This window comes from Cherax quadricarinatus, chromosome 69 (assembly GCF_038502225.1).
Source record: "Cherax quadricarinatus isolate ZL_2023a chromosome 69, ASM3850222v1, whole genome shotgun sequence".
Classification (NCBI taxonomy): Eukaryota; Metazoa; Arthropoda; class Malacostraca; order Decapoda; family Parastacidae; genus Cherax; species Cherax quadricarinatus.
This window is the reverse complement of record NC_091360.1, coordinates 126,373-148,879: the sequence shown is the minus strand read 5'-3', so window position 1 is coordinate 148,879 and position 22,507 is coordinate 126,373. Positions and strand designations below refer to the sequence as shown.

General features: G+C 38.5%; 1 protein-coding gene across 5 annotated transcripts in view; it reads right to left on the bottom strand.

The window, feature by feature from the left end:
- Positions 1–22,507, bottom strand: part of Men-b (Malic enzyme b) — a 165,433-nt gene that overhangs the window by 30,209 nt on the left and 112,717 nt on the right. For all 5 annotated transcript variants that reach the window (XM_070099786.1, XM_070099785.1, XM_070099788.1 and 2 more), the window contains exons 6-11: positions 20,081–20,253; positions 13,375–13,513; positions 8,184–8,409; positions 4,369–4,472; positions 3,272–3,481; positions 1,432–1,555 (exon numbers count right to left, since the gene is read on the bottom strand). In XM_070099786.1, coding sequence (XP_069955887.1) covers positions 1,432–1,555; positions 3,272–3,481; positions 4,369–4,472; positions 8,184–8,409; positions 13,375–13,513; positions 20,081–20,253 — 976 coding nt within the window. The remainder of the gene's footprint in view (positions 1–1,431; positions 1,556–3,271; positions 3,482–4,368; positions 4,473–8,183; positions 8,410–13,374; positions 13,514–20,080; positions 20,254–22,507) is intronic.

Below are 22,507 nucleotides of genomic sequence, written 5' to 3'. Positions count from 1 at the left end.
TTTACACTCACTTGGCAGGACGGTAGTGCCTCCCTGGGCGGCTGCTGTCTATCAACCTACTACCTAGGAATGTTATAAATGGTGACATTAAAACAATATCTAAAGATGGTTGACACAAAGTACAGTATGCTTGAAATATCAGTAAGCCACAGCTTACTGATATTTCAAGCATACAGTGAAGGCTCCTCGTTTAATGACCAATTCGTTTACTGACCTACTCTGAGGAACCTAACTCGGTGATTAAGTGAGGAATACCTGTATTTCCCTTCATGATTGGTATCACTATCAGTGGCCGGGATTTTCAATTATGACCTCCTATGACCCTTGGGAACAGAATATGGCACACTGCCTGAATATAGGTAATTACGCCTATAGGTAAGATTCACTAGGGAATAACGTATATATCACTGTCACCCACGGAATCCTTTAAAGGCATAAAATCAATCTCATCGTCACTGATATCACTTTCACTATCATCGTTAACAGAACTGCGGGACAATGTTAATTTTCGATTCCACCTTAGCCTCCGAGAAGCAACACTGGCCACCCCAGAGGTGCTGGGCTGAGGGTCTGATGTAGCCATGCTGGCCACTCCAGATGTGATGGATTGAGGGTCATCTGGGTTATCATCGATACTGTCAATATTTCCTCGATCATTTGAGGTTACATCTGTCTTAAATCAACTAAACTCAGGTTCCATATCACTTTCCTTGAATATAACAATGTTGATACGATGGGGCACAAGTGAATCCTGGGGGTCTGCCATCACGTTGGCCCTAGCTGGTACTGAAGCAAACTGGTGCTCCCACGTGGTACTATAGGGTTCCCGATTATTTTAATACTGCGCACACTGAGTGCACAGACCCATTCTCTCATGTCTAGGCCTCTCAGGCCCATGGCACCAAATTTGAAGGCAGGAAAAATGGTGCACTGAGCTATGTCTGGAGTGCTAGCAGTAATGCATATTTTAATAGTTTGAAAGTTAAAAGGTTAAAAAGAAATTGTCTCAGCCCAAATACAACAGCTTATAATAAAATATTCCCTCATCTTTTTTTCCACCAATTTTTCAATATATTACTGAAAATGGCTTTCCTTCAAGCTATATTATTAACTGCCTAAGCAAGACAAAAGTATATTGACATTCAATTTAACACTGGAATGCAAAGATAACTCAATATCAAGCAGTGACTAAGATAACATTTAAACTTGTGACAGCAGTAAGCTATGGAAGCAGCAAGAACATTGTGTACACATCATAAATCATAAAATGAAAAATATAAAGCCTTCTTGAAGTACTGTAAAGGCAATTACTATAGTCATTCATGCTAAACAGAAATAAGGAGGGCTTACATATACTGTATCTGCATGCACATTTACAGTAAATAGAATAAGCCCTATCAAATTCCTCATCACAAGAAAATACCTACATACCTGTCTTGTAAGCATGTTCAGCAATATATATAGCAATCTTTAATGAACATGGCTTAATGTCAGATATGGGCGGGTACAGCCGTCCATTGGCAAGATCTTCCTCTGTTACCAAGTCTGCAAGGGCCTGAAAGTAGTGAAAAAATTAAGGAAGAAAATTAATGTCTTTGGAACATTTCATATTTAAGTGAAAAACAGTGAATCCCTCTAAAAACAAACCTTTCTAAATTGATCACAATTCTCAGACCCAGTTGACTCAACTTTAAATTTAATGTCTGAGCACCAACCACTTTTGTAAATTGGTGAAGATTTTTATCCCAGAGCTACATGATTCAAGGTAGAAAGTTGAAAGTGAACATATATACGAGTAAGGTGATGAGGGTATCAAACGATTTAGATAAAGATAAATTGGATATCACATTGGAGGGAGGGAGTATGGAAGAAGTGAATGTTTTCAGATATTTGGGAGTTGACTAGTCAGCAGATGAGTTCATGAAGGATGAGGTTAATCATAGAATTGATGAAGGAAAAAAGGTGAGTGGTGCATCGAGGTATCTGTGGAGACAAAAAAAAATGTTATCCATGAAGGCAAAGAAGGAAACGTACAAGAGTACAGTGGACCCCCAGTTAACGATATTTTTTCACTCCATAAGTATGTTCAGGTGCCAGTACTGACCGAATTTATTCCCATAAGGAATATTGTGAAGTAGATTAGTCCACTTCAGACCCCCAAACATACACGTACAAACGCACTTACATAAATACACTTACATAATTGGTCGCATTCGGAGGTAATTGTTATGCGGGGGTCCACTGTATAATGGTACCAGCTCTTTTATGTGGGTGTGAAGAATGGGTTGTAAATGCTGCAGCAAGGAGGAGGCTGGAGGCAGTGGAGATGTCACGTCTAAGGGCAATGTATGGTGTAAATATTATGCAGAGACTTCGTAGTGTGGAAATTAGGAGGCGTGGAGTTACTAAAAGTATTAACCAGAGGGCTGAAGTGGGGCTGTTGAGGTGGTTTGGTCATTTAGAGAGAGTGGAACAAAGCAGAATGACTTGAGTGTAAATCAGTAGGGTAAGGAAGGCGAAGTAGGGGTCACCCTCGAAAACATTGGAGGGAGGGGGTAAAGGAGGTTTTTTGAGTGAAGGGCTTGAACTTCCAGCAAGCGTGCATGAGTGTGTTAGACAGGCTTGGAGACAAATGGTTTTTGGGACCTGATGAGCTGTTGGAGTGTGAGCAGGGCAATATTTTGTGAAGGGATTCAGGGAAACTGGTTAGCCGGACTCGTGTCCAGGAAGTGGGAAGTACAATGCCTGCACTAAAGGAGGGGTTTGGGATACTGGCAGTTTGGAGGGACATCTGAACTGTCATATCTGGGTGCCTCTGCAAAGAGACTGATTATGTATGAGCGATGGTGAAAGTGTTGAATGATGATAAAAGTTTTTTCTTTCTTTTAGGGTCATCCTGCCTCGGTGGGAAACGGCCGTGTTAAAAAAAAAAACATTTACTAAATTACAAAAGTTAAAGCGAGGATAAAGTCATGTTACTGGTAAATAATGTGTACAGCCTAATGCAAGTAGGCACTTCATTTTCACCAATGTCGAAATATGAATACCTGAATATTACGAGACAATGAAATATCATATATAACTTTTCCATTAGGAAATGGGAATTCTTTAGTTAAGAAAAAGTTAAAAGGACTCCAAGAGTTTATATTCAGTGTTATAAGACTGTCTTGCTATAATACCTTCAAGTATCACCAAGAATTACTATTAGTATGGCATGTGTCTTCATCAAATGATTAATATATACTTCCGTACATAGAAGCCTGAGACCTACCCTGGCTGCCATAAGGAAGATTGAATCTTCAATGTGATGGATACCAGTGCATATAACACCCAAAGCAACACCAGGGAAGATGTATGCATTATTGCCTTGGCCAGGGTGGAATGTCTGACCATTAATAGTTACTGAAGTGAATGGAGAGCCGGATGCAAATACAGCACGACCATCAGTGTACTTATAAGCATCTTCTGCAGTGCATTCAGCCTGAGGATGTTTGTACATTATTTTAAAAAGTTAACATGTAAACATATCATTTCACCACATTTGAAGTTCAAAAACATCTTTAAATATGTCTAATATCAGAAGAAACTAGTGTACATAGATTAAGCATTAAAAGAAAATATGAAAACTGAAAAACAACCATAATTTAGCATCAATAAATTGTACAACTTAAATATAACTGGTGCAACTATGCCGCTGTTGATGACAAATGATCATTCTTTTCCCAACTTCAATGCACCATATAATTTTAAATTTTCACCAGATTCCAATCATTTTAGACTCGATTCATAAAAATGCACTCTTTCATATGATCTATTAGAATTTTTTTTTCTGAGGTTAAAACTTCATTATACCCTGATTCCAACCCTTCCTGTTATGTACCACATGCCTTCCATTCACCTGATTTATACAGTCAACCCATTTTATTCCATCCTTTCTAAAACATATGATTTTTCATATACAGTACAATCAGGAAATTTACTGAATCCCTTATGTCTTTTTGTATAATTACAATAAAACAGTCCTTACAGATTATGGCAATAAATGTCTGGATTGTACTTGTCTTCATTTGTTTAATTTTTGTTTAGATTTTAATGAATTTCAATATGTATAGTACCCTATTAACATTAGAACCATACTGAAGGAGATAAAGCCCCAAAAATTTTCACAATGCTTTACTTCTAACCCCCTTTTCTTAACCATATAAAACTATGTTCACTTAGTACCAGTAAAGGTTCACATTACATGGCATTCTCGGAATACGTCACTTACATTATACGAGGACTTGAGTCTACTAGACCATCTCTTATTAACAAAAGTAATGTAGAACTATATCAATTAAAAGCAATATGGTTATTCAACAAGCATACCTGACTAGTTGGGTTACTCAGAGCAAAGATGACAGGACGCTCATTGAATGAAGCCATATCTTGCAGTAGCTGTGGAGTGAACACACCGCCAATTGCAGCAGCACCTAGAAATAAAACATGAAACACTATAATCACCCATATTAAGAATTTGGGTTTATACACTAAGGGAGGGGGGAGTTAGGATGAGATGTAAGGAACTATTGGGAAAAAGGTGGGCTAATGAGAGTATAGATAGTACGGGGTTGAAGAAGGGTGGAATAGTTTTAAAAAAGCAGTGTTAGAATGCAGAGCAGAGGTTTGTGGCTATAGGAGGGAAAAGGAGTGATTGGTGGAATGATGAGGTAAAGGGTGTGATAAAAGAGAAAAACGTTGCTTATGAGAGACTGTTACAAAGAAGAAGTGATATAAGAAGGGTGGAGTATATGGAGAGTAAAAAAGGTGAAGAGAGTGGTGAGGGAGTGCAAAAGGAGAGCAAATGATACAGTAAGCGAGGCGTTGTAAACAAATTTTACCGAGAATAAGAAAAATTTTGGAGCCAGATAAATAGGTTAAGAAAGCCTAGGGAATGAATGGATTCAATAGTTAAAAACAGAATAGGGGAGTTAGTAAATGGGGAGTTGGAGGTATTGGGAAGATGGTGGGAATATTTTGAGGAACTGTTAAATGTTGATGAAGAGAGGGAGACAGTAATTTCATGAACTGACCGAGGAGGTATAACATCTTTTAGAAGTGCAGAAGAGCCGGATGTGAGTGTGGGGGAGGTGCGTGTGGCATTAGGTAGAATGAATGGGGTTAAAGCAGCTGGAACTGATGAGATCATGACAGAAATGTTAAAAACAGGGGGATGGATATAGTTTTGGAGTGGTTGGTACTTTTGTTCAGTATATGTATGAAAGAAGGGAAGGTACCTAGGGATTGGCAGAAAGTGTGTATAATTCCTTTATATAAAGCAAAGGGGAACAAGAGAGATTGTAAAAATTATAGGGGAATAAGTTTACCGAGTCCTGTTAATGTTTTACATGATGGAAGGAATGCTGGTGTCTTTTTTATCTCAAATATGCAAGGTTTCAGGTACATCTTACTACTTCTACTTACACTAACGTCACACTACACTTGCATGTACAAGCATATATACACACATCCCTCTGGGTTTTCTTCTATTTTCTTACTAGTTCTTGCTTATTTCCACTTATCTCCATGGGGAAGTGGAACAGAATTCTTCCTCCGTAAGCCATGCATATCATAAGAGGCGACTAACATGCTGAGAGCCAGGGGCTAGTAACCCTTTCTCCTGTATACATTACTAAAGTTAAAAAGAGAAATTTTCATTTTTCTTTTTAGGTCACCCTGCTTCAGTGGGATATGGTCAGTTTGTTGAAAAAAAAAAGTTAACAAGTATACCAGGTAAAGTGTATGGTAAGCTTATTATTGAAAGAATTAGAGTAAGACAGAGAACATGATTTCAGATGAACAAGGTTTTAGAATGGGTAGGGATGTGCAGATCAAGTAGTTACATTGAAACATATAAGTGAACAATATTTAGATAAATGAAGGGAAGTTTTCATTGAATTTATGGATTTAGAAAAGGCATATGATAGGGAAGATAGGGGAGCAATGTGGCAGATGTTGCAAGTATATGGAATAGGTAGTAAGTTACTAAATGTTATAAAGAGTTTTTTGAGGAGAGTGAGGCTGAGGTTAGGGTGTGTAGGAGAGAGAGGGCAATTACATTCTAGTAAAAGTAGGCCTTAGACAGGGATGTGTAATGTCACCATGATTGTTTAACATATTTATAGATGAAGTTGTAAAAGAAGTAAGCACTAGGGTGTTGGGGAGAGAGGCAAGATTAAATTATGGGGAATCAAATACAGAAAGGGAGTTGACAGTTACTTTTTATCGATGATACTGTGTAGAGAGGATGGAACGTAACAGAATGACTTCGAGAGTGCATAGATCAGTAGTGGAGGGAAGGCAAGTAAGTTTATTCAGGTATACACAAATACAGTTACATAGATTATCATACACAGCAGCATATGTGTAAAGTACCTAGGATAACCCAAAAAAGTCAAGTGACTTGTTTCCATTGGGGTCAGCCTAGGAAATGCTGGAGGGAGGGGGTAAAGGAGGTTTTGTGTGCGAGGGGCTTGGACTTCCAGCAAGTGTGTGTGAGCATGTTAGAGATGTGAATGGAGACAAATGGTTTTTAGGACTTGACATGCTGTTGGAGTGTGAGCAAGGTAACATTTCTGAAGGGATTCAAGGAAACCGGCAGGCCGGACTTGATTCCTGGAGATGGTAAGTACAGTGCCGGCACTCTGAAGGAGGGGTGTTAATGTTGCAGTTTTACAACTATAGTGTAAGCATGCCTCTGGCAAGAAAGTGATGGAGTGAATAATGAAAGTTTTTCTTTTTTGGGCCACCCTGCCTTGGTGGGTAACGGCCATTGAGCTGTTAATAATAATAATAATAATAATAATAATAATAATAATAATAATAATAATAATAATAAAACTGTGCTTTTGGGAAATTATAAAGAGAAGTTGTGAAGGTTAGTGGACGAGTCAGACAGGGTGTGTAAAGAAAGCTGAAAGTGAACATAGATAAGAGTAAGGTGATGAGGGTATCAAATGAGTTAGGTAAAGAAAAATTGGATATCACTTTGAAGGGAGTGAGTATGGAAGAAGTGAATGTGTTCAGATATTTGGGAGTAGAGTTGTCAGGAGATGGGTTTATGAAGGACGAGGTTAACCAGAGAACTGACAAAGAAAAAAAGGTCAGTGGTGTATTGAGGTGTCTGGAGAGACAAAAAACATTATTCATGGAGGCAAAGAAGGGAATGTATGAGAGTACGTATAGTGGTACCAATATTCTTATGTGGGTGTGAAGCATGGGCTGTGAATGCTGCAGTGAGAAAGAGGCTGGAGGCAGTGGAGGTGTCGTGTCTGAGGGCATGTGTGGTGTAAATATTATGTAGAGAATTTGTAGTGTGGAATTTAGGAGGTGGTGTAGAGTTACTAAAAGTACTATTCAGAGGGCTGAAGAGGGGGGGGGGGTTGAGGTGGTTTGATCATTTAGAGAGAATGGAGTAAAATAGGTTGATTTGGAGGGTGTATAAATCTGTAGCGGAGGGGAGGAGGGTTAGGGGTTGTCCTAGGAAAGGATGAAGGGAGGGAGTGAAAGAGGTTTTGTGTGCAAGGGGCCTGGATATGCATCAGGCATATGTGAGTGTGTTAGATAAGAGTCAAAGGAGATCAATGGCTTTTGGGACCTGATGAGCTGTTGGAGTGTGAGCAGGGTAACATTTCGTGAAGAGAGTCAGGGAAATTGGTAGGCCAAACTCGAGTCCTGGAGGTGGGAAGTACAATGCCTGTGCTTTAAAGGAGGGGTTTGGGATATTGGCTGTTTGGAGTGACATCTAAACTGTCGTATCTGGGCGGCACCTCTGCAAAGACAATGATTATGTGTGTGTGATGGTGAGAGTGTTTCTTTTTTGGGTCACCCTGCCTTGGTGGGAGACAGCCATTGTGTTGCTGAAAAAAAAATTAAGAATTTTTGAAACACCAAAATTTTCTGATAAAAGTTCCATGATACTACAGTCCAGACACTTTTTTAACACTGACCATTTCCCACCAAGGCTGGGTGGCCCAGAAAAGAAAAAGCACTTTCACCATCTCTCAGTCCATCACTGTCTTGCCAGAGGGGTGCCAATACAACAGTTCAAAATTGTAAATATCCCCACCCCTCTTTCAGTAAATTATTCAACCCACTGATAATGTACAGAACAGGATAAAAAGATATTTTAACATGCTGCTTACCAATGATGGCAGTTGGCTTAAGTTCTCTGACGATGTCTTCAAGTTCATCCATTGGTACATGCTCATGGGCAAAGATTTCCTTGTGCCCAGAGATGCCACCCTTAGGACGGTTTTTTACAATTAGTCCCCGAGAGTCTACTAGCCAGATCTTGGATCGAGCCTCTTGTTCTGGAATGCCTTCCTCAATCATGGCCATCACAATAAGATTTGCAATACCAATTGAAGCCTATGAAAAAATTTTTTTAAAATGTAATTGCAAATCCCAAACCAATTATAATAAGAGGTTTAATAAAAAAAAATCACAATATCCTGACTCTAAATATTGAAAACTAACATTCTGGTGGTTATTATTTGATAATTGTACAGGAGTGACCAAAACATTATCTCAAGGTTCCTCTCCAAATTGTGGGTTACTTGTAAATATAAGGTTGCTATTATTTTTAATACTTTTGCTCATTATTTTTTTTTTTTTCAACCTGCCGTCTCCCACCGAGGCAGGGTGACCCAAAAAAGAAAGAAAATCCTCAAAAAGAAAATACTTTCATCATCATTCAACACTTTCACCACACTCACACATTATCACTGTTTTTGCAGAGGTGCTCAGAATACAACAGTTTAGAAGCATATACGTATAAAGATACACAACATATCCCTCCAAACTGCCAATATCCCAAACCCCTCCTTTAAAGTGCAGGCATTGTACTTCCAATTTCCAGGACTCAAGTCCGACTATATGAAAATAACCGGTTTCCCTGAATCCCTTCACTAAATATTACCCTGTTCACACTCCAACAGATTGTCAGGTCCCAAGTACCATTCGTCTCCATTCACTCCTATCTAACACGCTCACGTACGCTTGCTGGAAGTCCAAGCCCCTCGCCCACAAAACCTCCTTTACCCCCTCTCTCCAACCCTTTCGAGGACGACCCCTACCCCGCCTTCCTTCCCATATAGATTTATATGCTTTCCATGTCATTCTACTTTGATCCATTCTCTCTAAATGACCAAACCACCTCAACAACCCCTCTTCTGCCCTCTGACTAATACTTTTATTAACTCCACACCTCTTCCTAATTTCCACACTCCGAATTTTCTGCATAATATTTACACCACACATTGCCCTTAGACAGGACATCACTGCCTCCAACCGTCTCCTCGCTGCTGCATTTACCACCCAAGCTTCACATCCATATAAGAGTGTTGGTACTACTATACTTTCATACATTCCCTTCTTTGCCTCCATAGATAACGTTTTTTGACTCCACATATACCTCAACGCACCACTCACCTTTTTTCCCTCATCAATTCTATGATTAACCTCATCCTTCATAAACCCATCCGCCGACACGTCAACTCCCAAGTATCTGAAAACATTCACTTCTTCCATACTTCTCCTCCCCAATTTGATATCCATTTTTCTTTATCTAAATCATTTGATACCCTCATCACCTTACTCTTTTCTATGTTCACTTTCAACTTTCTACCTTTACACACATTCCCAAACTCATCTACTAACCTTGGCAATTTTTCTTTAGAATCTCCCATAAGCACAGTATCATCAGCAAAAAGCAACTGTGTCAATTCCCATTTTTAATTTGATTCCCCATAATTTAATCCCACCCCTCTCCCGAACACCCTAGCATTCTTCTTTTACAACCCCATCTATAAATATATTAAACCACCATGGTGACCTTACACATCCCTGTCTAAGACCTACTTTTACTGGGAAGTAGTCTCCCTCTCTTCTACACACCCTAACCCTCACTATCCTCATAAAAACTCTCTACAGCATTTAGTAACTTACCACCTATTCCATATACAGTGGTCCCTCATTTTTCGTAATTAATCCGTTCCTGGAGCTGTTACTATAAACGAAATTTACGATTTGCGAATCAATTTTCCCCATAAAAAATAATGTAAATACAATTAATCCGTTCCTGACACACAGAAGTATTAAAACAAAAAATTTTTTTACATGAAATATACATGTAGTACATAAACAATACAATGGGAAATGATAAATGAAACATTAACAGCGTAACACTTACCTTTATTGGAGATTCTTCTTAGTGTATGGGAGACTGGAGGAGGAGAGAGATTGGATTGTTTACAGTTTGGAAGGGGAATCCCCTTCCAGCAACACCTCAGGTACCAATTGCTTCTCTGGGGTTGCTTCTCTTGTTTCTTAATGCCACTTGGACCACCTTGAGAGTCACTCTAGTCCTGTCTCGCAAAGTAACTGTGGAGAGAGCTCTGTTTCTGGCGTCTCTTTAACACTTCCCTAAAATGGCCCAAGACTTTGTCACTGTACATATTTCTCACCTTTACCACAGGCTTGGCACTAATAGCTTTCTTTGGAGCCATGGTAGCTTATTTAGTACTTGCAAGCACTAAAATGAGTGGATTATGAAATATTTCGTAGGAGCACTTGAGGGAACCTTCACTCACTGGTAAACATTGCCAGAATGGCTGGGTAGGGAGGCCGCCCCGGCTCACACCGTGCATACGCGTCCCAGACGAACTACTATTCGCGAGTCAACCTATGAAAAGCGAGTCCATGTTTATACGAAAATACCCCTATGATTGGCGAAATTTACGATTGCCGAGAACTACGAAAAGTGAGGGACCACTGTACTTGCAACATCTGCCACACTGCTCCTCTATCCACTCTATCATATGCCTTTTCTAAATCCATAAATGTAATAAAAACTTCCCTATCTTTATCTAAATACTGTTCACATATATGCTTCAATGTAAACACTTGAACTACACATCCCCTACCCACTCTGAAACCTCCTTGCTCATCCGAAATCCTACATTCTGTATTACCTCTAATTCTACCATCACTTTAATTAAATATTTACCTAATTATTTACCCAAACTCATTCTAAATGACGCGTTACAGCATAAATTACAATCATTATCAAAAGCAAATGCTGAAAATGTCTATAGCTACATTTAAACACAATAACACTAAAGACACTTCAACATGCAATAACTGAAGCATAATTATCACCATTTAAAAATTTTTTCTCTATAACAAGTATCTCATGAATCTAGTCTTTATCTTATAGTTTCATATGTAATCACTCAATTATTCAAAATTTATCATTAAAGTGAAAAAATACAAATACAGTAAACCCCTGATATTTGCAAAGTAAGATTCTATAAAACAAGTGTCAAACTCAGCAAGTGCCACAAGAGGGAATCATTGGTGTAAAAAAAAGACTTGGGATCACATGCCAAACCAAATATCTGAAAAATGTGGAATATTTTATTTTGGTATTAACTTTTGATGATGACAACACACAGAACACTGACAGCAGTGGTGGTGGTATTGGAAGAGTAAAAAAGATGATTCCTCAGGTAGGAGAATCACTGTGAGAATTTGAAAATTGACAAGAAAATGATGGAGTGAATGATGGTGAAAGTGATTCTTCTTCGGGTCACCCCACCTCAGTGGCGGATGGCCAGTGTTAAACAAAATAATTATACTTCAATATTACAAATAAATTGAAGTACAGTGGACCTCCATCTTACAATATTAATCCGTTCCTGAGAGCTCATCGTATGCCGAAATTATCGTAAGGCGAATTAATTTTCCCCATAAGAAATAGTGGAAATCAAATTAATCCGTTCCTGACACCCCAAAGTATGAAAAAAAATTTTTTTACCACATGAAATATTAATTTTAATACACACAAACTGAAGAAGACATGCATAGTTAATACTCTACTAAGAATAGAATATATGACACTTACCTTTATTGAAGATCTGGTGATGATTGATGGGATGGGAGGAGGAGAGTGTGTGGAAGTTATTGTTTACAAGGGAAATCCCCTTCCATTAGGCCTTGAGGTAGCAAGTCTTTTTCCGGGGTTACTTCCCTTCTTCTTTTAATGCCACTAAGACCAGCTTGAGAGTCACTGGACCTCTGTCGCACAACAAATCTGTCCATAGAGCTCTGTACCTCCCCTTCCCTTAAGATTTTCCTAAAATGAGCCATAACATTGTCATCGTACAAGTTGCCAACACGGCTTGCAGTAGCTGTGTCAGGGTGATTTTCATCCACAAAGGTTTGCAGTTCAACCCACTTTGCACACATTTCCTTAATCTCTTTTTTCAATTCCATACTAATTCTCGCCCTTTTTACCACAGGGATGGCACTAGAAGCTTTCTTGGGGTCCATGGTGACTTATTTTGCAGTTACAAGCACTAAAAACACTGGAGTAATGTGAAATGTACCAAATGTATGAGCAGATGCGACCGCACTGGCTGGCTTGTAAACATTGGTGCTGAGGCCACATGTGGGACGCGTCCCGGACGAATCATGTAAGGCAAGTTTTTTATCTTAGACGAGGCAAAATTTTTGCGTTAAAATGTATCATATGGCAGATTTAACGTAGCGCGATGCCATCACACGGCAGGGGTCCACTGTAATTACTCTTTGAAGGCACTTTTCATTATTCACAATGACTATTACATTCAAAATATTATGCTCTTAGTTACCAAATTGCCATGCAGGGTGCAGAGAACCCTCTAAATGGTTTAACCTCTAACCTTGATCTGTAATCTTTACTTATACATCCATAACTTAAATTATTTATGACAAAAATGAACAAGCATAATGTATTCTACATTTTTTTTTTTTTTACATAGCCATCTTCTGTCAAGGCAAGGTGACCTAAAGAAGAAACACTCTCACTGGCATTCACTTAATCCCCAAAAGTGTGATGATGTCCTAAATCAGATTACTTCAATGGCTGCAATATTCCCACAACTCCTGCAGAGTGCAGGAACTGCCCATCCCACCTCCATGACTCAAGTCCAGCTAACAAGTTCCCCTGAATCCCTACATCAAAGTTACCATGCTCACACTCCAACAATATATCCATTAAAATCCACTTATCTCCATTCACCCCTAACATGCTCACACAAACTTGCTGGATGCTCAAGCTACTGAAACCTAAAACTCAAAACCTCTTGTACCCCCTCCAACCATTCCTAGAGTAACCCTCATGCTCTTAATATAACAAAGGATTTTTTCTAATAAAATGACCACTGTGGTATAAAACTCTGCATATGACATCCTGTGAAAATCTATTTATTTAGTTTAGGAAAAATATCTAAGTAATGAGGGCAAAAGAAATGGTCATATATACAGCCGGAGGGAGTAGGCAGACAAACTTACCTCACCAGCACCCTGGAACAGGAATTTGTGGGTTGATAACTTTGTTTTAGTAATTCGAAGGGATGACAACAAGCCGGCCACTGCAACAGATGCTGTCCCTTGAATGTCATCATTAAAGGTGCAGTACTTGCCACGATATCTAGAAATAATAATAATAATGGAATGTAGAGGTTGGTAAAGGAAGAAAAATAAAGTAGCTAAAATGATGATGATGACATATCAACAAACAATGACTGAGAAATAAAGCCTTATACACCTACCATTCGACTTGCGACCTGCTCGACATACGTCCACTCGACTTACGACCGTACATCTGGCACCTGGGCTGGGCCGGCTGATACATACCACTGTACAATATTTGATGATACTCGCGGCGGTAATGCGCCATGCAGGCAGCATCAGTTTGAGTTACCCTGCCCTATCAGCAGCATCATACGTACTGTATTAACTGTACAAACTGGACAGTAAATTTCGCCATGGTCCCTAAGAGGAAGTCTGAATTTTGCACTGGAGATTGTGGCAAGAAGGCAAGAAAGGCTCTTACTCTCGAACTCTCTCTATTTGTTTTCACAGCTGCACATAAATCTGTCTGTATCTGTCTGCCTGTATATCTATCTGTCTGTATCTGTCTCTGTCTGTCTGTTTACCTGTCTTTGTCTTCCTGTGTGTGTGTGTCTGTCTACCTGTGTGTCTGTCTTTCTGTCTGCTTGTCTCTGTCTCAGAGCTGCTCATGAACCAACAGGTCTTACACACGAAGCAGAGTTGTCACATCTTCAATATGATGCTAATATCGCTATACAGCTTATTTATCTGTCACAATTTATCTAATATGACATAATATTACATAGTGTTAATGTTGCAGTTTAAAAACTGTAGTGTAAAGCACCCTTCTGGCAAGACAGTGATGGAGTGAATGATGGTGAAAGTTTTTCTTTTTCGAGCCACCCTGCCTTGGTGGGAATCGGTCAGTGTGATAATAATAAAAAAAAAAAAATCTGATAAACACTCTAGAATAAATATGAACTTAACTACTTTAAACCCCACATCTTGTACCTGTGCTGGTGTGCAGGTACACATTAAAATCATTAAGAGTGTGCTATTGGTAGATAGCAACCACCCAGGGAGGTACTACCGTTCTGCCAAGCGAGTGTAAAACGAAAGCCTGTAATTGTTTTACATGATGGTAGGATTGCTGATGTCTTTTGTCTGTCTCATAAACATGCAAGATTACAGCAGATATGTCTTGCTACTTCTACTTACACTTAGGTTACACTAAACATACATGTACGCATTTATTTATACACACTCATCTGAGTTTTCTTTGATTTTATCTTAGTTCTTGTTCTAATTACTTTTCCTTTTATATCCATGGGGAAGTGGAATAAGAATTTTTCCTCCGTAAGCCATGCGTGTTGTAAAAGTCAACTAAAATGCCGGGAACAATGGGCTAGTAACCCCTTTTCCTGTAAAAATTACTAAAAAGAATAAGAAGAAGAAAGTTGTCAAAGTGGGAAGTTTGAATGTGCGTGGATGTTGTGCGAATGATAAGAAAGAGATGATTGTGGATGTTATTAATGAGAAGAAGCTGGATATCCTGGCTTTAAGTGAAACAAAGCTGAAGGGGATGGGTGAATTTCAGTGTAGAGGAATAAATGGGATTAGGTCAGGGGTTTCTAATAGAGTTAGAGCTAAAGAAGGAGTAGCAATAATGTTGAAGGATAAGCTATGGCAGGAAAAGAGGCACTATAAATGTATTAATTCAAGGATTATGTTGAGTAAAATAAAGGTTGGATGTGAAAATTGGGTTATAGTAAGTGTTTATGCACCTGGGGAAGAGAGAAGTATAGAGGAGAGAGAGAGATTTTGGGAAATGTTGAGTAATTGCATGGGGAGTTTTGAACCAAGTGTGAGAGTACTTGTGGTTGGGGATTTTAATGCTAAAGTAGGAAAACATGTTGTGGAGGGAGCAGTAGGTAAATTTGAGGTGCCAGGGGTAAATGAAAATGGAGAGCCTTTAATTGAGCTATGTGTAGAAAGAGGTTTGGTAATAAGTAATACATATTTTATGAAAAAGAGGATAAATAAATACAGTGGACCCCCGCATAACGATCACCTCCGAATGCGACCAATTATGTAAGTGTATTTATGTAAGTGCGTTTGTACGTGTATGTTTGGGGGTCTGAAATGGACTAATCTACTTCACAATATTCCTTATGGGAACAAATTCGGTCAGTACTGGCACCTGAACATACTTCTGGAGTGAAAAAATATCGTTAACCGGGGGTCCACTGTATACAAGGTATGATGTATGATGTTAGTTTGTTAGATTATGTATTGGTGAATAAAAGGTTGATGAGTAGGCTCCAGGATGTACATGTTTATAGAGGGGCAACTGATATAACGGATCATTATCTAGTTGTAGGTACAGTTAGAGTAAGAGGTAGATGGGATAAGAGGAAAATGGCAACAACAAGTAAGAGGGAGGTGAAAGTGTATAAACTAAGGGAGGAGGAAGTTTGGGTGAAATATAAGCAACTATTGGCAGAAAGGTGGGCTGGTGCAGGTATGAGTAGTGGAGAGGGGGTTGAAGAGGGTTGAATAGCTTTAAAAATGCAGCACAGTATTAGAATGTGGGGCAGAAGTTTGTGGTTATAGAAGGGAAGGTGCAGGAGGAAAGAGGAGTGATTGGTGGAATGATGAAGTAAAGGGTGTGATAAAAGAGAAAAAGTTAGCTTACGAGAGGTATTTACAAAGCAGAAGTGTTATAAGAAGAGTAGAGTATATGGAGTGTAAAAGAAAGGTGAAGAGTGTGGTGAGTGAGTGAGTGCAAAAGGAGAGTGGATGATAGAGTGGGAGAGGCAATGTCAAGAAATTTTAATGAAAATAAGAAAAAATTTGGAGTTAAACAAGTTAAGAAAGCCTAGGGAACAAATAGATTTATCAGTTAAAAACAGAGAAGGGGAGTTAGTAGATGGGGAGATGGAGGTTTTGGGTAGATGGTGAGAATATTTTGAGGAACTTTTAAATGTCAACGAGAAAGGGAGGCGGTAATTTCATGCACTGGCCAGGGAGGTATATCATCTTTTAGGAGTGAAGAAGAGCAGGATGTGAGTGTGGGAGAGGTGCGTGAGGCATTACATAGAATGAAAGGGGGTAAAGCAGCTGGAACTGACGGGATCATGACAGAAATGTTAAAAGCAGGGGGGAGGGACATAGTGTTGGAGTGGTTGGTATTTTTGTTTAATAAATGTATGAAAGAGGGGAAGGTACCTAGGGATTGGCGGAGAGCGTGTATAGTCCCTTTATATAAAGGGAAGGGGGACAAAAGAGATTGTAAAAATTATAGAGGAATAAGTGTACTGAGAATACCAGGAAAAGTGTACAGTAGGGTTATTATTGAAAGAATTAGATGCAAGACAGAATGTAGAATTGCGGATGAGCCAGCAGGTTTTAGAGTGAGTAGGGGATGTGTAGATCAAGTGTTTACATTGAAGCATATATGTGAGTAGTATTTAGATAAAGGTAGGGAAGTTTTTATTGCATTTATGGATTTAGAAAAGGCATATGATAGAGTGGATAGGGGAGCAATGTGGCAGATGTTGCAATTGTATGGAATAGGTGGTAAGTTACTAAATGCTGTAAAGAGTTTTTATGAGGATAGTGAGGCTCAGGTTAGGGTGTGTAGAAGAGAGGGAGACTACTTCCCAGTAAAAGTAGGTCTTAGACAGGGATGTGTAATGTCACCATGGTGGTTTAATATATTTATAGATGGAGTTGTAAAAGAAGTAAATGCTAGGGTGTTCGGGAGAGGAGTGGGATTAAATTATGGGGAATTAAATACAAAATGGGAAGTGACACAGTTACTTTTTGCTGATGATACGGTGCTTATGGGAGATTCTAAAGAAAAATTGCAAAGGTTAGTGGACGAATTTGGGAATGTGTGTAAAGGTAGAAAGTTGAAAGTGAACATAGAAAAGAGTAAGGTGATGAGAGTATCAAATGATTTAGATAAAGAAAAATTGGATATCAAATTGGGGAGGAGGAGTATGGAAGAAGTGAATGTTTTCAGATATTTGGGAGTTGACGTGTCAGCGGATGGATTTATGAAGGATGAGGTTAATCATAGAATTGATGAAGGAAAAAAGGTGAGTGGTGCATTGAGGTATATGTGGAGGCAAAAAATGTTATCTATGGAGGCAAAGAAGGGAATGTATGAAAGTATAGTGGTACCAACACTCTCATATGGGTGTGAAGCTTAGGTTGTAAATGCTGCAGTGAGGAGGTGGTTGGAGGCAGTGGAGATGTCCTGTCTAAGGGCAATGTGTGGTGTAAATATTATGCAGAAAATTTGGAGTGTGGAAATTAGGAGAAGGTGTGGAGTTAATAAAAGTATTAGTCAGAAGGCTGATGAGGGGTTGTTGAGGCGGTTTGGTCATTTAGAGAGAATGGATCAAAGTAGAATGACATGGAGAGCGTATAAATCTGTAGGGAAAGGAAGGCAGGGTAAGGGTCGTCCTAGAAAAGGTTGGAGGAAGGGGGTAAAGGAGGTTTTGTGGGCAAGGGGCTTGGACCTCTAGCAAGCATATATGACCATGTTAGATAGGAGTGAATGGAGATAAACGGTTCTTGGGACCTGACGAGCTGTTGGAGTGTGAGCAGGGTAATATTTAGTGAAGGGATTCAGGGAAACCGGTTATTTTTATATAGCCGGACTTGAGTACTGGAAGTGGGAAGTACAATGCCTGAACATGAAAGTATTTTCTTTTTGGGGATTTTCCTTCTTTTTGGGTCACTCTGCCTTGGTGGGAGACAGCCAACTTGAAGAAGAAAAAAAAAATTGTGAACGCGTATTAGACCGACCTGTTGGATGTGTATTGGACAAATAATGTAATTTCCGCTACTTTGAGCTCAATTTCAATATACTTTCAGTCCTGAAACCAATGAAAATCATCTCTATTTCTGTAATATTTCTTCCATTCTATCAAATGAGACCAAGAAACAGTGAATACAACCATAAAAACTATAAGAAAATACACCACAAATTCGCCATTTTAAACAAAACAAAACAAAAAGTCAGTTTTTTTCTCTTATTATGCACTGCATGCTGCAGGATGTTTTTTTATATGGTGCACAAGTACCACATAGACCCATTCACTCATATCTAGTCCAAATTTACTACTCACAGCTTATCTGAAAGAGCTGAGCTCATCATGTAGTACTACAGCACCAAGCCAGAGTTTAACCCATTAACTGTCCTAACATCGATCTATGTTGTCGCTGCTAGCGCTCCGATTTAAAAAAAAAAAAAAATTATCTTTACTTAGGGCATAGGTTATAGGACATTCTGGCAAGATGACTCTTGCAACGATATCAAAATTGAAAGGATGTAGCACAAATGTAGCATGTGGGTTATTTGAGGTTATTGATATTTCCTCAACCAGTTATGGCCACATCTATCTCAAAGCCACTAAACTCTGGGTCAACATCACTTTCCTCTTAAGGGGGGAGTATTAATATTACATGGCATCAGTGAATCCCTGGTGTCTGCCATGCTGTTTGCTCTAGCTGGTGCTCAATTGAACCGGTGCTCTCAGAAGGTATTAAGCAGTCTCAGATTTTTTTAACTGTGCACACTTTGTGTTAAGACCCATTCTATACTGACCAGGCATCTCAGGCCAATTGTGCCAAATTTAGAGGCAGGAAAAATAAAATGTTTGGAGAGCTAGCAGCAAGAACATAGATCTACGTTTGGACAGTTATGGTGTTAAAACCATAGTACTACGGCACCCACCACGAAAGGGTTAACAGAGAACATTTTGCTTGGACACCAAACCTGGCTGACCAGGCAAACACCAGATGAACCTGGCCCATGGCCAGGCTCAGGAATAGAAAAGCTCTAGAACTCATCAGAGGTACATCCAAAGTACAGCAGAGCACCAATTCATAGTGATCCAACTTACAAATTGCATACAGAAGTCAGAAATAACAAAAAAAGGCACAATACCGTGACTGGAACGATACACAAATAACCCGCACATAGAAGAGAGAAGCTTACGACAACGTTTCGGTTCGACTTGGACTATTTACAAAGTCACGAAGTCTGAAATACAAACACGTGCGACACGATCTTTTTCTTTTACTACCATTTTCTAAAAAATAGTTTCTGGGCAACATATGACTCGATATGAATTGAAACACCCAGAACACATCTTATTCGTTAATTGGGATGCTTCTATACTTAGGAAAGAATGAAATACGTAGGGCAGTAGCACTGTGGGTAAACCGAGAGGGTGAGGGGAGGCAGTTGGGTGAGCAGAAGATGGACAAATCTCAGCAAGTCTACAGCTACCAACATTGTGGGAGATGGCATTTATAGTACTTATTAAAGCCGATTCTTAGCACTGCCATTTGTCTCCCTTTTGAAATTACTAGCGTAACCTTGGCCAATTTCATAAAGTGAAGGTGTGTAATGCACATGGACACATTCAGTAAATCATTAGTAGTAGTAGTAGTGTACTAGTAATGACAAATATAATTAACACCATGGAACCTTTATCTTAAGTCATTCATTGTTTATCTTGAAATCTGCCTATGTTAATCAAATGATGGAAAATAACAATGAAAACTGACCTCAATATATTGGTATAACACCAAACAAATATTTAAAATGTTAAAAAAACAATTATCAAATAAAAAAATCACTTACTTTTCAAGGAAGCGGAATGCATTGTGGTTACCAAAGTCTTCAAACTGGATAAGGGTGTTCTGACCATAGCGTTGTACTACCGCTTGCATGAATTCGTCAATGAATTCATCATAGGCAGCACCAGTCACTCGTTCATGACGATTACCAATGTAGAACTCATCCTCAAGCAATTCCTGGCAAGGATTTTTCACACTAAACATTCCACTACTAGAAAAATCCATAAATGTGTTTTTGAAATTTGCACAGAAAAAATATAACAAAATGTAACAAATGAAAATATGTAACAATGTTATTAACCAATCGCTTTGCCTGTTTGGATATGACACCAGGGAACAGATTGCAGAAAAAAAAGTAAAAAATTGGTGGCAAATCTTATTCATTTTAACTGGCACATACAGTGTGTTTTCAGCATGATACTATTCATATGATATTCACCTAATGTACCACTTGTTCTCATACTGACAGTTAAGCATGAGTAATGATGTTCACATACAGGAAGGCCCCGCTTTACGGCGTTTCACTTTACGGCGTTCCGCTAATACGGACATTTCAAATTATGACCAAAACTCACTATACGGCTCCCCCCACCTGACTTTCTAATACGGTCACCGTGCCCCACCCTGTTTGTTTACATTCTCCATGAGCTCAGTAAGCACTAAGTCTCTCCATTTTGTCTGGAAACTCCAAAATTTCAAATGTTTTTAAAAGTTATTTCATATTTTATATATACTCTGATAATTATACTTATGTATACCTGTACCTAAATAAACTTACATACATCGAGTCATTTAAATGTCGTATATTACGTTAATATACACATTTTCATTAATCCATCCATGATATTTTTTTCAAAATTATATAATAAACACGATGCATAACATATAAATAAGATAAATACACCCCACAGTAGAATAAATAAACATAAATGTGAGATGTGAGCAGACGACTTCCACAAGTGACGCCATAATAACAATACTCACCGAGTCTCATTAAATGTCGTATATTACGGTAATATACACATTTTCATTAATCCATCCATGATATTTTTTTCAAAATTATATAATAAACACGATGCATAACATATAAATAAGATAAATACACCCCACAGTAGAATAAATAAACATAAATGTGAGATGTGAGCAGACGACTTCCACAAGTGACGCCATAATAACAATACTCACCGAGTCTCATTAAATGTCGTATATTGCGGTAATATACACATTTTCATTAATCCATCCATGATATTTTTTTCAAAATTATATAATAAACACGATGCATAACATATAAATAAGATAAATACACCCCACAGTAGAATAAATAAACAAATGTGAGATGTGAGCAGACGACTTGCACAAGTGGTGATAATAACAATACTCGCCGAGTCTCATTAAATGTCGTATATTACGGTAATATACACATTTTCATTAATCCATCCATGATATTTTTTTCAAAATTATATAATAAACACGATGCATAACATATAAATAAGATAAATACACCCCACAGTAGAATAAATAAACATAAATGTGAGATGTGGTAGCAGACGACTTCCACAAGTGGTGATAATAACAATACTCACCGAGTCTCATTAAATGTCGTATATTGCGGTAATATACACATTTTCATTAATCCAGCCATGATATTTTTTTCAAAATTATATAATAAACACGATACATAACATAAAAAGATGATAAATACACCCCACAATAGAATAAATAAACATAAATATAAGATGTGGGAGCCTGGTTTGTTTACATAACTCTGCGCCTGTCACCTCTCATGTACTCATTCTTTCTCTCTCTCATTTATTCGTTTTATCTCATTTACTTACTCCTGACCCTACATTAAGACTACAAATATTTTAAGGTAAGTAATGAGTGAACTGTATATACATTTTATAGCTCTGGGATGCTTAAATATCATAGAATAGTATGTGTGGGTGGGGTGGCCTGGTGAGGTAGCCTGGCTATTACAATACATACCACACTTGATTTCTTACAATAAATACTACTTGTCTCACCCTAGATTAAGACTATAAATATTTTAAGGTAAGTAATGAGTGCACTATGTGTGTATTGTACCTTTTTATTGTTTTTTGATGCCTGGTTCTATTGCTAACTTAATATATGTTAGTGTAAACTTGTTATCTAGTGTTTGTATGCATTTATAAGTGGAAAAAAAGGGTGTTCCACTTTACGGCGATTTCCGCTTTACGGCGGTAGCCTGGAACCTAACCTGCCGTATAAGTGGGGCCCTCCTGTACTATAATATTTTTTTTTTTTTAACAAGTCGGCCGTCTCCCACCGAGCCAGGGTGACCCAAAAAGAAAGAAAATACTTTCATCATCATTCAACACTTTCACCTCATTCATACACAATCACTGTTTTTGCAGAGGCAATCAGAACACAACAGCTTAGAAGCATATAC